This window comes from Myotis lucifugus, unplaced genomic scaffold (genome assembly GCF_000147115.1).
Source record: "Myotis lucifugus unplaced genomic scaffold, Myoluc2.0 scaffold_28, whole genome shotgun sequence".
NCBI classification, from domain to species: domain Eukaryota; kingdom Metazoa; phylum Chordata; class Mammalia; order Chiroptera; family Vespertilionidae; genus Myotis; species Myotis lucifugus.
Genome location: NW_005871076.1, coordinates 3,428,331 through 3,442,484, shown reverse-complemented (window position 1 = coordinate 3,442,484; position 14,154 = coordinate 3,428,331). Strand labels below are relative to the sequence as shown.

At 46.4% G+C, this 14,154-nt stretch overlaps 1 protein-coding gene across 5 annotated transcripts in view; it reads right to left on the bottom strand.

The window, feature by feature from the left end:
- Window positions 1-14,154, bottom strand: part of FGF1 (fibroblast growth factor 1) — a 91,336-nt gene that overhangs the window by 13,534 nt on the left and 63,648 nt on the right. For all 5 annotated transcript variants that reach the window (XR_002828645.1, XM_006086415.3, XM_006086418.3 and 2 more), the window contains one exon: window positions 10,031-10,233. Coding sequence is in view for 4 of the 5 variants with exons in the window: in XM_006086415.3 (XP_006086477.1) it covers window positions 10,031-10,199 (169 nt within the window). In the remaining variant the exon portion in view is untranslated. The remainder of the gene's footprint in view (window positions 1-10,030; window positions 10,234-14,154) is intronic.

Sequence of the window (14,154 nt, the reverse complement as noted above, 5' to 3'; positions counted from 1 at the left end):
GCCCTGATTGGGCTGATTGGCCAGGCTGCCAGGAGGAGGAGACGCGGGAGGTTTGCTGCTGCCCAGCCCTGCCCCTGATCAGGGTGGAGGGGGGGCTGTTGGGGGTGGGGCCAGCCCGGGGGGTGAGGCCCCAGGTGGTTGGTGGGCCAGCCCCTCCCCCTGGTTGAACTCTGGTCAAACTCCCAGTTAAGGGGACAATTAGCATATTACCCTTTTATTATATAGGATATAATTTTCTTCCAAGGAGAAGCAGAAAATGATATACAGTGAAAAGAGCAAATTAAAAAATAATATTTAGCCCTGGCTAGTGTGGATCAGTTGGTTGGGCGTTGTCCCATGCATCAAAAAGGTTTCCAGTTCAATTTCCAGTTAGGGCACATGCCCAGGTTGCTGCGGCTCAATCCCTGGTAGGGGGCATGCAGGAGGCAGCCAATTGATGTTTTGCTCTCAAATTGATGTTTTTCTCTCTCTCCCTCTCCCATCCTCTCTCTCTAAAAATCAATAAAAATATTTTTAAAAATAATATTTATAGTACATCCTTAATGAAAATTTTATGAAAAATACAAAACAATGTGCATAGCTCATGAATATAGATGGAGTAAAATAGAAAAATGTGCCCCAGATACAGATCAAGTTCATATAAGCAGCAGCTCTGGGAAGGATAAGACTGGGGAGGGGAGTAGAGGGAACTTCCCTTTCATCCTAACTCTTCATTTTTTTTTCTTTGTTTGTTTATTAATCCTCACCCAAGGATATGTTTCCATTGATTTTTTTAGAAAGAGTGGAAGGGAGGGGAAGAGACAGAGAAAAACATCAATGTGAGAGAAACACATCAATTGGTTGCCTGGACAAGGGCCAGGGATTGAGCCTACAACCGAGGTATGTGCTCTTGACCAGAATTGAACCCAAGACCCTTCAGTCCTTGGGCCAAAGATCTAGCCACTGAGCCAAACTGACCAGAGCCTAGCTCTTCATTTCTTTAAAAACACAATTCTGAGGCAAGAGCAGCCAGCTGGTAACACTGGTTCACTCTGGGTGATGGGGCTGCGGGTGTTGGTAGGATTCTCCTTTGTACTTTTGAGGGGATGATTCACATAGAAAGCCCAGTTCTCAGTCAATGGGCGAACACTGAGCGCTGGCCAACACTTCCATTTCTTGCTCCCAATGACCCCTGTGATGCTCCAGGACCCAGCCCAGGCTTGACCCCAGGGACCATCTAGTTCTAAACATAGGAATCCATAGAGGTGAGACTTCTGCAGGCAGTCAGGGCCCAGGAAGGCTGGTGAGGCAGGACAGGGATGAGGGACCACTGAAGCCACACCTTTCCTGTTCAGTTTCCTTTTCCAGCACCTTCCACCAGGTTAGCACCAGAACAGGAGGGGCAGCTCCTCTTTATCCCATGGTGGGAGCTAGGACTTGCTATCTGTGCGTAGGAATGTGGGTGGCTCTAAAGCACCCCAAGCCTGAAGTGGCGAGTACTTTTTGAAAAATGATACGTCACTGAATCCCTAGGCTTCTTATTGTTCCCCAGTGCTGACCTGGGTACCGCGACTTAGCTGGAGACATGCAAAGCACTATTTGAAAAAGTACTCTTGTGTGAGACATAAATTTCTTAAAGGAATCCAGTTTACAAAGCATTGCAAAAATGTGCTGTAAGAAGGTGGGAGATATTTGCTTGGTGGATTTGTGACCGTATCGTCAATAGAATCCAGAGTCCTGCTCCCTTGCTGGGAATAATTACATGAGGGTGTGCAGGTGTGGGAATGGCCTGTCTGTCAAAAATAAATGTCAATTAACTGAAATGTGCAAGATCGCCTTGTGGATCCTGCCCCACCCTGTCCCCTGCGCATCGTTGGGACGGCTTCAGGGGTCTTTACTTAGAGGAACCTACAGAAGGGGAGGAGCCTTTGAGTGGAGATGCCGGCCCCTAACGAGGTGTTCTACCTTTTCTTCCGAGCAACCGAGCAACCGTAAGCCTGTCTCTCTGGTTCCCTCTTCTGCTCCCCAGAGCCTTCCATTAGCTCTTAGCGGTAGTTTATTTGCAGTAAGATGTGTGACTCCTACTTTCCAAGGACAGAAAGGAAAAGGTGTTAGGAGCCTGTCGGCGCCTAGAGAAGTGAGCTCTTGGGACCCTGCACCTGGTGTCTCAGCCCCAGGCCGCCCTCACTCTCACCTTCCTGCCCCGTTCTAGAAATTTAAAAAAAAAAATGAGATCACAACTGGTGCCGTTAGTGAGACAAACGCGCCGAGGGAAGTGTTGCTTCTGTAGCTCCGTGGCCTGTGAGCCCGCTTTCCACTTCTCTCCAACGAGAGGCCAAAAGAGATTATGTGCCTGGTTTATTCTGGGTCGAGACTTCCTGTCCTTTGCCGTGTTTACCCAAAGTGAGGTCAGCCTCATTCAGAGCTCTGTGAGGTTGTTTTATGTCAGTGGCATTTATAATTAAAGCGTAGCCACAAGCCGGGCTCCGCAAAACATTAGAGAAAGACGGTGAAGAAGAAAAAAAAAAGGAGTTTATGGGAAAAAAATTCCAGTGGTTTGGAATACATATATATCTGAAAAAGGCTTTTCTTAGTGTGTCAAGGCGTCTGCTTCCCCTTTAGGGTCTGAAAGGGGTGCCTGGAAAATTTTGTTACAGTCCATGGACTGTGCGATATTAAAAAAAAAAAAAAGTTTATCTAGAAAAATCCCTCCTGCGTAACCAGATAAGGGGTGCACGGGGAGGAGGGGCCGGGAGCCTTCTGGCATCACATCGACCAAGGTGAGAACCCCGCGGGGAGAGCTCTCGGCCTGGCAGGGGCTCCAGCCCGATCTGGTGGCGTGCAAAGTGCCTTTCCCAGTAGGTGCCGGCCCGGCAAAACCCGAGGAAGGAAGTCTGGCTGCCTGGAAAACGAGGGGCGGGCGGGTTTCACCGGAGAAAGGGAGTCTGCCCTTTGGAAAGGGCCGCACAGTAAAGTAGCATTCTTTGGACCTGCCAACTACCCTAGTGCCTTTAGGATGTGGTTTGATTTATAAATATTTGATTGGCACACACTTTGCTCAGAACATTTCCATCTGTGTGGCGAGCGGTGCCGGTAAGCCTGCTCCCCGCGCAGCCTCTGCTGTGCTCGGAGGGGAGGCGAGGGGTGCAGGCTGCAGGCTGCAGGCGGCGGCGGCGGCTTTGGGACTCTCGTGAGCTTAGGATCTCCAGTGAGCGTTCCCCTTAGGAGTCCCATCAGGACGAAGTCATGGTCCCCGTCACCAGGCAGGAAACTCCAGCAGGAGGAGTGGAATCAGACACGGAGCTGTCGCTGCTCTCACGGAGATGCTTGCTTTGTAGGAGAGGGTACCCGAGCAGGGCTTGCTGGGTCAGTCTGGGCACATGAGACCCACATGCCAGGCCTTGGGAGTGCCAAACCTCGACAGTCTCAGAGACACTGAGAGGAAGAGTCACCCTCGGTCTACAGAGCAAGCATAGCAGTTATTTCACTTAACAGTCTTCAAAGATCAGATGGTGAGAGAGGAAGGCCAGGGGCCCTCAGGGATGAGGACGAGGAGTGTGTGGCACACTTTACAAACATTATCACACTTAAAATTCCTACTTTCCTATGAGATGGGTACCCTTGTCATCCTTCTTACTTTAAAATTTAAATTTGTTAATTTAAGTATAGTTCCTATACAATATTACATTGGGTATACATACAATATTACATTAGGTATATTATTTTGAGGTGTACAATATAGTGATGTGACATTTTTATACCTTACAATGTGATCACCCCACTAATTCTAGCGATCATCTGGCACTGTATAAGCTTATCACAATAGTATTGATTATACTTCCCTTTACCTTTTTCACCCATCCCGCCATCCCCCTCTTTTCTGGTAACCATCCCTTTCCTCTCTTTTTCAATGAGTCTGTTTTTGCTTTGTTTGTTCATTTGCTTTGTTTTGTTGATTCCACATATAAGTGAAACCATACAGTATTTGCCTGTCCTTGTCTGACTTATTTCACTTAGCATGGTACTTTCTAGATCCATCTATGTTGTCACAAATGGCAAGGTTTCATTCTTTTTTTATTGCTATGTAATATTCCATTGCATATATGTACTGTATTTTTATCCATTCGTCTATGGGCACCTAGGTTGCCTCCATAACTTGGCTATGGTGAATAACGCTGCAGTGAACATGGGGGTGCATGTATCTTTTTGAATTAGTGCTTTTGTTTTCCTTTGGATAAAAATCTGGAAGTGGAATTGCTGGGTCGTATGGTATATCTATTTTTAGTTTTTTGAGGAATCTCAATACTTTTCCATAGTGGCTGCACCAATTTACACCACCAATAGTGCATAAGGATTCTCTTTTCTTTACATCCTCGCTAATGCATGTTATTTGTTGACTTTTTGATTACAGCCATTCTGACTGGTGTGAAATGACACCTCATTGTGGTTTTAATTTGCATTTTTCTGGTGATTAGTGATGTTGAGCATCTTTTCATATGTCTGTTGGCCATCTACATGTCTTCTTTGGAGAACTGTCTATACGTGTCCTCTGCCCATTTGTTTTTAAATCAGATTGTTTATTTTTTGTTATTGAGTTATATGAGTTTCTTATTTATTTTGGATATCTACCCTTATCAGATATATTATTAGTGAATATATTCTCCCATTCAGTGGGTTGTCTTTTAGTTTTGCGGATGGTTTTGTCATCCTTGTTTTTAAAATAAGGAAACTGAGGAACATGGAGAGGAGGTGACATCCTCAAGGTGACATGGAACTAGTAAGTGGTGATGGGACCTGCGCCTACATCCATCTGACCCACATGACAGGCTGTGTGAATCCAGAATGTTTATTTAATATGTTTGTGGGGCAAGACGAGTGTCATGGTGTTGATGTCAGGGCAGCAGTGGCATATGGAGAGAGCCTTAATCATAAAGAAGCTGGGGATTCTGTGCGGAGCTTTCCCAGTTACTTGCTGGTCACGAGCCCTGTTAGCTCTGTGTTCGTTCACCGAATGATGATAATTTGTAAACTCATGGGCTTCTAGCTAGGCAGAAACAAAAGAATCTAGAGCAGAGCCTGGCCCTTCCAGGTGCTCAATTGGCATTTATAGAATGCTAGTGGCCCAGTGCATGAATTCATGCACATTGAAAGGAAATTAATTAGAAGAATGTTTTAATATCGCTATTCGCCCTTTCTCTTTAATAGAAGTGTCAATTAAATTCATGATCAACAATGACAGATTGAAACACACACGTGCAATTGGCGCCAGCGAGAGCTTTATATGTCTCGTGCATGTGCGAGTCAACTTAGCCTTTTATAGATATAGAATAAACTTGCTTAATTAGACCTGCTTTCTGATTTAGCTAAACTTTTTCCAGCCCAGTGAAGCACCCCAACTTCTCTTTCAGGTAATTGTCAGCAACACAGCAGTAAATATCAACACAAAGCAGATTATTATTGTAGATCATGCAGGGAGAACAAAGGGTAAAATATTTAACTGCAGCAGTGTTTGACTATATTCTGCACAGTGAGAAAACCTGAAGTCATTTTCAAGGTCCACCATTTCTTACTTCTTTTCAGTCAGGTGAAGTTTCTAAGCTTTCTAAATCTCTGTTTTCTGGCTAATGAAAATAGTATTCCACAGAGTCTCCTGTCTACCTATTCCAGGACTTCTGTGAGGATCAAATGAGATGAGGCACATGAAAACGCTTCACAGACATTTGGTTAAAGTGTAAAATGTTTCCACCTGGCTATAAAGCAAGTCGTGTTCGTGGGCTGAAGAAACTGCAAGGAGGCTAGTTGCTAGGGAGAGGAAGCTGGGCGTTGCTACGTGACGTCATTACCTGGAGCCCACAGTGACCGTTTCTGAGCTGGGCTGGGGGCCGCATTTTGTGCCATGGGGTCTTGGCAGCGTTGGCTGCAATTTGGTGGGGTGTCGCTCTGGGGTGGTGGTGGGGCCTGTGTCCCACTTGGGGGAAGCTGAGTGTTGGTTTGTCTGCACCAGATGCATGGTGCCAGCTAGTGCACGTCATGGCAGCTCCTGCGTTGAGCATCTGCCCCCTGGTGGTCAGTGCATATCATCGTGACTAGTCAGGCAGTAGTAGGGACACTTAGCATATTAGCCTTTTATATATATAGATATTGTGGAATGTGGATCTATCTATCTCCAATGCAGTTCATTCACTAATCAAATTAATGTTTATTGGTCATTATATTAACTGTCAGACAATGTGCTAGCCACTAAAATTGCATTGTTGGACTCTAAGTCCTCATCCACATGGGGGAGAAAACCATTAAATAGTCACACAGTTAAATGTGGAATTACAACTCTAAGGAGAGCTGCCTGGTGCACAAGGCACTCTCAGATGTCTTTCCCTGCACCTGTTCTTCTTCCAGGATCCTCCCTCTCCTGGTGACATCTCCATTTACCCATCTCCCAAAGGAAAGTCCTGGGAGTCAACATGAATTTTCTGACAACCAGCACCCATGCCCCTTCTCACAGTGGGCAGCTCTTGCTCTCTGCATTTTCCTGGCATTTTGAATATGGTAATGGAACTAGTGCTCACAGCCCATAGGGGTACCTGCCCACCATGTAACGTGAGGAGTTGTAAAGGGGCAAACCAAAACATCTTCTCTACAGGCCCGAGATCCCCACCAGTGGAGACATTCCACTCAGGGCTGCATTACAAAGGCCTGTGCACAAGCACCCCTTGTAGGGTCATGCCACTCCAGGAGGGGCCCTGTGTGAGTACTTGGGGACTTATTCTCCTGGAGGTAGAAGACCAATTTTGAAAACTTCCCAATTTTGCCCAAGGCAGATCCGCTGGTTGGGGACAAAGAGAAGCTGTGAAAGGAGTTATTTTTTACATTGGAGAGCTGGCAGGCATACAGTTCTATCTTGCATGATTTATGTAGATTTTTTAAAATATTTGATTGACTTTTAGAAATCATTTTTCCTGAAGGAAGTCTTAGAATGCGACTCTACCTGTGACTCGAATCGTGCTCAAACTAATAACCAAGGAATATTAATCATCCCCTCACTAGACTGTGCTAATCAGTTAGTCAGGGATCATCCACTCCATGCCTGTCCAGACTAATTATGTTTCTGAATAATAATCCTTGAAATTCACAAGGGTTGTGGCAGTACCGCCACTGGGCAGAAGAGGGCGACATAACCACATTCAGCAAGTGCATTCAAGCCAGGGAGTCCTCTGGGCTGCTGGCTCTCATGAGTTTTCAGCCTTGTCAAGTACACACGGCAGTGTTATGATTCCCATTCTATAGGTGGGGAGACTGAGTCTCAATATGTTCCACAAGGTCAGACAGCTGAAAACACCAAAGATATCTAAAGTTCCAGATGGGAGGGGATGTTTGGAAGGGTCATGGGGCTGGGGGCTCAAAGCTGCCTTTGCAGAGCACTTGATGCAAAATGGAGAGAACGGTAACTGCCCAGTGCTGCTCCAGTTAAGGGGCAACGCAGGAATGTGAACTCAGCTTTCTGACTCTTAATCCCAGGCCCCTGGCTCTGCCAAGGGTGTGTAGATTATCCAGTTCTCCCGGCACTGACAGGTACAGAACCACTCACCCCACTGATTTCTGTCCTCCTTGACCTTTGTTCTTAGTCCTAGAATCAGTAAATAGGCCAACACACCAACTCTGCATGTTGCCAGAAAGGCATTGGATCAAAACCTGAAATTAGAGCCCCTGGCCTTCCTGGAAGGCAGTATGTTTGAAGAGAAAAAAACGAGGGAAGGCCCTAAGTATTACACTGGATTTCCACATGCTGGGTCAGATATACGTAAATCTCGATGATGATGACAACAATAGCAATAGTAACCAACATGTGCTTACTCTCAGCCAAGGGACTGTGCCGAGAATTTTCACCACATTATCTCATTTAATCCTCTCAAGAAACCTGTGAGGCAAGAAATATTATTTTATAAGTGAGAAGACTGAGGCAGAAAGGTCAAGTAACTTGCCCATGTTCACTTGCCAAATAGTTAACGCAGCATTACTTGTAGGCAGACCTCCTCATACACACCCTAAGGCTCCCTTATGCTGCATTCCAAGGGCCCTGGCATCTCAGGCGTGGCGACTGGATCCTCAGCACTATTCAGAAGTCCCGGTATTACCTACTCAGAGTGCAGTCTCTATGTGGATGATGGAATGACAACAATGAGGACATATGCCATTTGCACAGAAATTCCAGCATATGGAAGTTGTCATTGTCACTTCTTGTTACCCCAGAATTCAAGGTTTCCCGAAGCAGCCAGCTTAACCCAGAGGACTGGTTCACCAAGGTTATCTTTCCCCTGAGAGTCTGCAGACCAGAGAGCATTTCCATTGGTTCAGAAAACTAGTAAAACTTATTAGAAATGTTTAAAACCTTAGAAAATTAAAGTTCATTCCCCTTATGTTGAGTGGGGCAGATCACACAAATTGTGTAACTTGCCTTACACCACAGATTCCAGGCTAAGTCGACTTGTTGTCAGTAAATGTTGCTTCTGTACAGTTGGCATACTAAACAGTCGTTTTTGCCCCACTCTGGTGCCTATTTTTCATTGAGGATCAGGCATTCAGAAGGCCCATTTGAAGACAAGCCATCAAAACAAGGCCCAATACATCTAACTCTGCAGCTGCAAGCCCCAACTTCAGCCTTCCTGCTCCTCACCTCAAGGTGGCTGGGAGGGAAGGGACAGTGCCAATTGGTTCATAAATGCCAGCTTCCCTCCCCACTGCCTACTCATCTGAGGGTAGAGAGTGAGCACAGTGTGGTGGTCATTTGTACTTAGATCCTGCTGCATGAGGCATTTTCCATGAATAATGAAGACTATCTGATATATAAACCATCACATCAAAACCAGTGATGTGTGTTCCATTAAAAAAATTTTTTTTCCTCTTAAAGATTTTTAATTGATTTTTAGGGAGAGAGGAAGGGAGAGAGACACATCAATGTGAGAGAGAGACATCAATCAGCTGCCTCCTGCACACCCTGCCACTGGGGATTGAGCAACTCCGGCGTGTGCCCTGACCAGAAGTCTAACCGGCAACCTTTCAGTGCACAGGACGATGGCCAACCAACTGAGCCACAGCGGCTCAACCTGTGCATTCCATGTAAAAGCCATCCTATGGAACATTACTCTCCACCTGTGCTATATTCTGTGTCTCCTAATTTCATCCATACTTTCCTTCTTCTGATTCGTGACACGTTTGGCCCTGTGACCCTCTTTGCAGGGACCAGATCTGACTTTTGCCTTCTCTACAACATCTAATGCTTCAGTGGTAACTCAGGGAATTCCCGATTACATCACAGAGGACCCTGACACCTAATATCAACACACACCAACACCTGAAGTACTAAAGCAGAAGGAAGACATTTTTATTCTTAGATAGTCAAGAAGATTCTTTTCTCCGGAGTTATCAATACCGTCTGAGAGCTGGGCTGGCAAGAAAGCCCGGAAGAGATGCTCAGCTTTTGGCTCGAATCTCTCCGGCTCTCTAGTTTCTATAAGGTCTGGAGAATGACTTTACCCCTCCCGTTACCACAACCACATCTGCACGATATGCAGAGCGGAAGCTGCATAATTTATGAGGTGCAAGCTACGATTCAAACCAGGATTTCACAAACCAATCCCAGTGGAAAGGTAACCCGGAGAGTCATAAACTCGAACCTGAGCCCATGTCTTTTCACGAGGTTTACCCGCCCTGCCCCATGGAGCTCTTCCCCACATGGAGCAAACAGGACCCTGACCAGCCTGGAGGAACAGACCTCTCACTACTTACAGAAATCTGAACATCTGAACACTGGCCGCCACATCTGAGCTCAAGGCAGTTGTGTAAGTCAACAGAGAGTTTCCTTTAGGCAGGCTGTGGCCCTCACAACTCTAGTTTCCACACCCAGACCCTTCCCACATTTCTATTGCGCTGCCTTTGAGAGTGTCACGCCCGGAGAAGAAGGTACCAATCTTTAGATGTCCTCCCTTCCCCCACCCTTGACTAAGGAAGACACCAGAAAGGGGAGGGGCTCCCAGAAGGATGCCTGGGTGCTTACTGTGCTGGTCGCTCCTGTCCCTCGTCCCGTCCACGGTGCCGTCTGGGAGGATCCGCAGGAAGTGGCCCCCGTTGCTGCAGTAGAGAAGCTTGGGCTTCTTGTAGTTCTCCAGAGGCAGATTGAACCTCTCGGTCAGGGCCGTGAATGTGGTGACTTCCCCCTCAGCCATGGCTCAGCCGCTGCCGGTTAGGGTGCTCTCAGGGCTGTAAGAAATTGAACAAACCTGTAGAATGTTCTTCCAGCAAAGGTGCAACGTACAGGCAGGGAAAGGGAGCCTGGGGGGCAGGGCTCTGGTCGGCTGGGAACCACAGACTGGCCAGGTGATGCCCACAGTAATGGGCCCGTGTGGTGGCCGGCGGCTAAGGAAGGATAGTCCTGGCAGGAGAGGGATTGTCTGGCCATTTCTCACTTCCCATTGGACACGGCTTTGGATCAAGCTGTGTGTTTTTTAGAACTTTAAATTTAATCATTTGGCCAAGGGAAAAGAAAATAATGTGTTGGTCCCTCCTTCTGATCCACACACATCCTCAAATTAAATACCGAAGTTGCACTAAAATAACCCCCAGGGTCTGGCTGGAACCCACAAAAGCCGAGAGGCCGGCACTGAGGTTTTGCCCTCTATCCTCCCACGGTTTTGACTGGGCACCGCCAGGCCCAGGTGCAGAGATAGCAGAGAGCCCAGGCCTGAGACCCGGAGGGCTTGCATGGCGGCCTCCCACAATAGTGACAGCCGAGGGTTAATGTGTAAAGGAAAATTCTGGGTTTGCCGGTGGGAACAGAACCGGAACTGGGGAGCCGTATGTGGGGATGTTACATGGGGTTTTTAAAGGGCAAACACTGTGCCAAGGGAAGTTTTTTGAGACAGATCGTTATGAAGGCTATGCCAGTTGTTGCCTGCTTCCACAGCTCTCCACGCATCCTCATGACACACAGAGAGGGTGTCCCTTGTGCACAGGCCATCTTCATCCTAATTACTGTCTAATGAGACATACTTATGATGACACAGAAACTACCATATTGCATATTACAATCCTCTAATGTTCTCCATGCCCACTATCTACAAATTTGTAATATATTAGTGTAAAAATGTATCAATTATGCCTCTGAGGATTAAAAAGCAAAGCCAACAAACACTAGAATTTTACAGCATCTACTTGTCCCCACCATGTAGGAGAATGGCGTGCCGATGACTCAAGGACTGTACAAGGCAGAGGCGAAGAGACCAGGACCCTGACATGGAACCTTCGTAAGTGTGAGTAGATGCTGGTCGTACACATTGGTTATCAGGTGGCCTTATCATAATAATGATCATCATCATTAGCATTGTATTCTGGGCTACAAGCTGACTCAGATAATCCTCACCACCACCCTTTGAAACAGACACTAATATCCCCCCATTTTGTAAATAAAATGTAGCCAAAACGTAGAGACGTTCCGTGGTCTGTCCAAGGTCAACAGCTGGTACGTGGTGTCTCTGAGCCTCCAGACGGGGCTCTTGAAACAAAGCCCTAATGCGCCCTTACTCACCAGGAAAAGGTTCAGTGACCTCACTGATACTGCAGTGTTCTAGTCATCCCGCCCCCTCCACGGTTTCCCTCTCTGTGGTTTCAGTTACCCACGGTCAACCGTGGTCTAAAAATATTAAATGAAAAACTCCAGGAATAAAACATTTCCTAAGTTTTAAATTGTACAGCGCTCGGAGTTGCCTGATGAAATCTCACACCGTCCTGCTCCGTCCCTCCCAGGACATGAATCTCCCTTTGGCCAGCATATTCATGCTGGATACACACCCACCTGTTGTCTCTTAGTGGCCGTCTTAGTTATCAGGTCAATTGTTGTGGTATCATACTGCTTGGGTTCAAGTCACCCTTACGTTATGGCCATTCACCTAACTTCCACTACAGTATATTGGTATAACTGTTCTATATCATTATTCATTATTGTTGTTAGTCTCTTACTGTGCCCAATTTAGAGATTACACTTTATCATAGGTATGTATATGTAGGAAAACGTAGTATACAGGTATAAGGTGTGGTGCTGTCTGTGGTTTCAGGCAAAAATTATTTACTTGTGACCCAGACGTTGGTTATCACCATCACCAACAGCCTCGGCTTTCGCCCCCATGCCAACCTTGCAGTGGGGCTCCTGGTGTCGCTCATTCCCCAGCGGAACCCACGTCACTAGGTGTCAAGGAGCCCTGGGAATGTCACAGAAAGCCAGCCAGCCCCCTGCATTCTCCACACTTGCCATCCATCCACCCATCCCTGGAACAGCCTCATGGAGCTACTCCACAGAAATTAATTCCGCTGTAAATGGAGGCAACAGTTTGGATAGTTTGTCCTGGTGACTTTGGAATTAGGGATCATTTTGGAAGCGTCCATTTGTTTTCTCTGCTCTAGGCATTTTAGTGTTTCTGGTACATCTGCTATCTGCAGCCACATGGGCCAGTCTCACTAGCCCCACTTTCAGTTAATAGTTTGATGTCCCTCCACAAACCCCCAAAGAGAATTTTGCATATTCCATGTAAACATATATTTAAAGTCAGACCATCCCAAATACGCTCTTCACATATGGTAAAACTCTGTCCAGCCCTTTCACTTAGTACAATAACAGATAGAAACATAATTCTGTTTACATTGATTCCACAGGGAAGACAGCAGATTTTACCTTGCACAGCACGTTGCATTTCCTTCTCAAACCCTCATTCTTTCTTCCAGACCCTTTTCTTTCATCCACAGACCTCTATGTCTCTGTGTCCACCTCTGTTTTGTTGTGTTGTGTGTTTTTTTCTCTCTCTCTCAGCCCTTTCCCCACCCAGCCTCTTCATCTCCCTCCCACTCCACTTGCTTCTGGATCCCTTCTGATATGAAGCAATTTGGTTCTTTCAAACATGGCCCTCTTCACCCATCACCTCCCCATTAGCATAGAATAATTACAAGATACCCCTTCCTTCAAATACAACTAAGAGATCATTAATATTCTTTGTTTTATCAATTTTTTTCCAAGCACTTACTAAGTTATGTTCTTAATTTGTTGCAGGAGATAATAATTATATATTAGTGTTGCCATTTAACTGTAGAAATAGCCACTTGTAATGTCAGTCTTCAGTGGGCAGACTTTTGCTTCTTGTTGTGCCTGGGTTTTCTCAAATGGAAATCCCACGTGCCCCTGATTGTGCGTGTTAAGGAGGCCGCCCTTCTGGATCCAGCAGCCATGGAGAATCTCCATTAGGACATTTTCTAAGTGTTGGGCATGGATTTGGCTCTATTTGCATTCTTGCTTCCATCCCGTTGGGATGAAGGGGAACAGATGCACAGAAGGCGGACTGAGGTTGGAGGCACCAGCTCTGGCCAAGGACTGTACTAATGCTCCCCCTCCCGAACTTCATCACTGCGGGGCTCTCTCCAGCTAAACCACCTCTGCAGGGGCCAGCAGGCACCCCTCCTTCCTGATTACAGGGCAGCCTACGGTTATGCCAGGCTGAGACTCTGCTCTCTGCCTGCTCCCCCAGGAGGAGGGTCGGTAATGGGGTGGTTTACTGGCTTCAGATTGCTCCCATCACCCCTCAGTGCAGATCCATACCTGGAAACCCGATGGGGACCTGCTGACTCCTGAAAATAAGCTTTGAGTCAACATGAAATTGATAGACTGTGGAAGCAGCATTTATGAATCAGCTGACACTTAAAAAAATGAAATCCCTTTTGTTGCTGAAGGAAACCCCAGAGACACGAAAAGCGCCCCCCCCTTTTTTTTGCCTTATTACAGTTTACCAATATTTTAAGCAGTGGTTGGTCCACAGTTCCTTGCCAATCCAGTATTTGTTAGAGGATAGGAATAAAGGAAGTCTATGAGGTGATAAAACCATTAGGCAGCAGCCTTAGCAAGCCCTTGGGGATTTACACGAATTGCTCTAATAAATGAATCCATTAACTCCATGAAATCAGGCATTAAGCATAATGGAAATTTATAAGCTCTGCTTCTTGTTATTACTATCTTCTTGTTGGCTGTTGGGGGAAGGAGTTATGTCTCTCTCTCCCTCTCCCTCTCTCTTCCTCTGTCCTTCCGTGCGCGCGTGTGTGTGTGTGTGTGTGTGTGTGTGTGTGTGTGTGTGTGTGTTGGGAGAT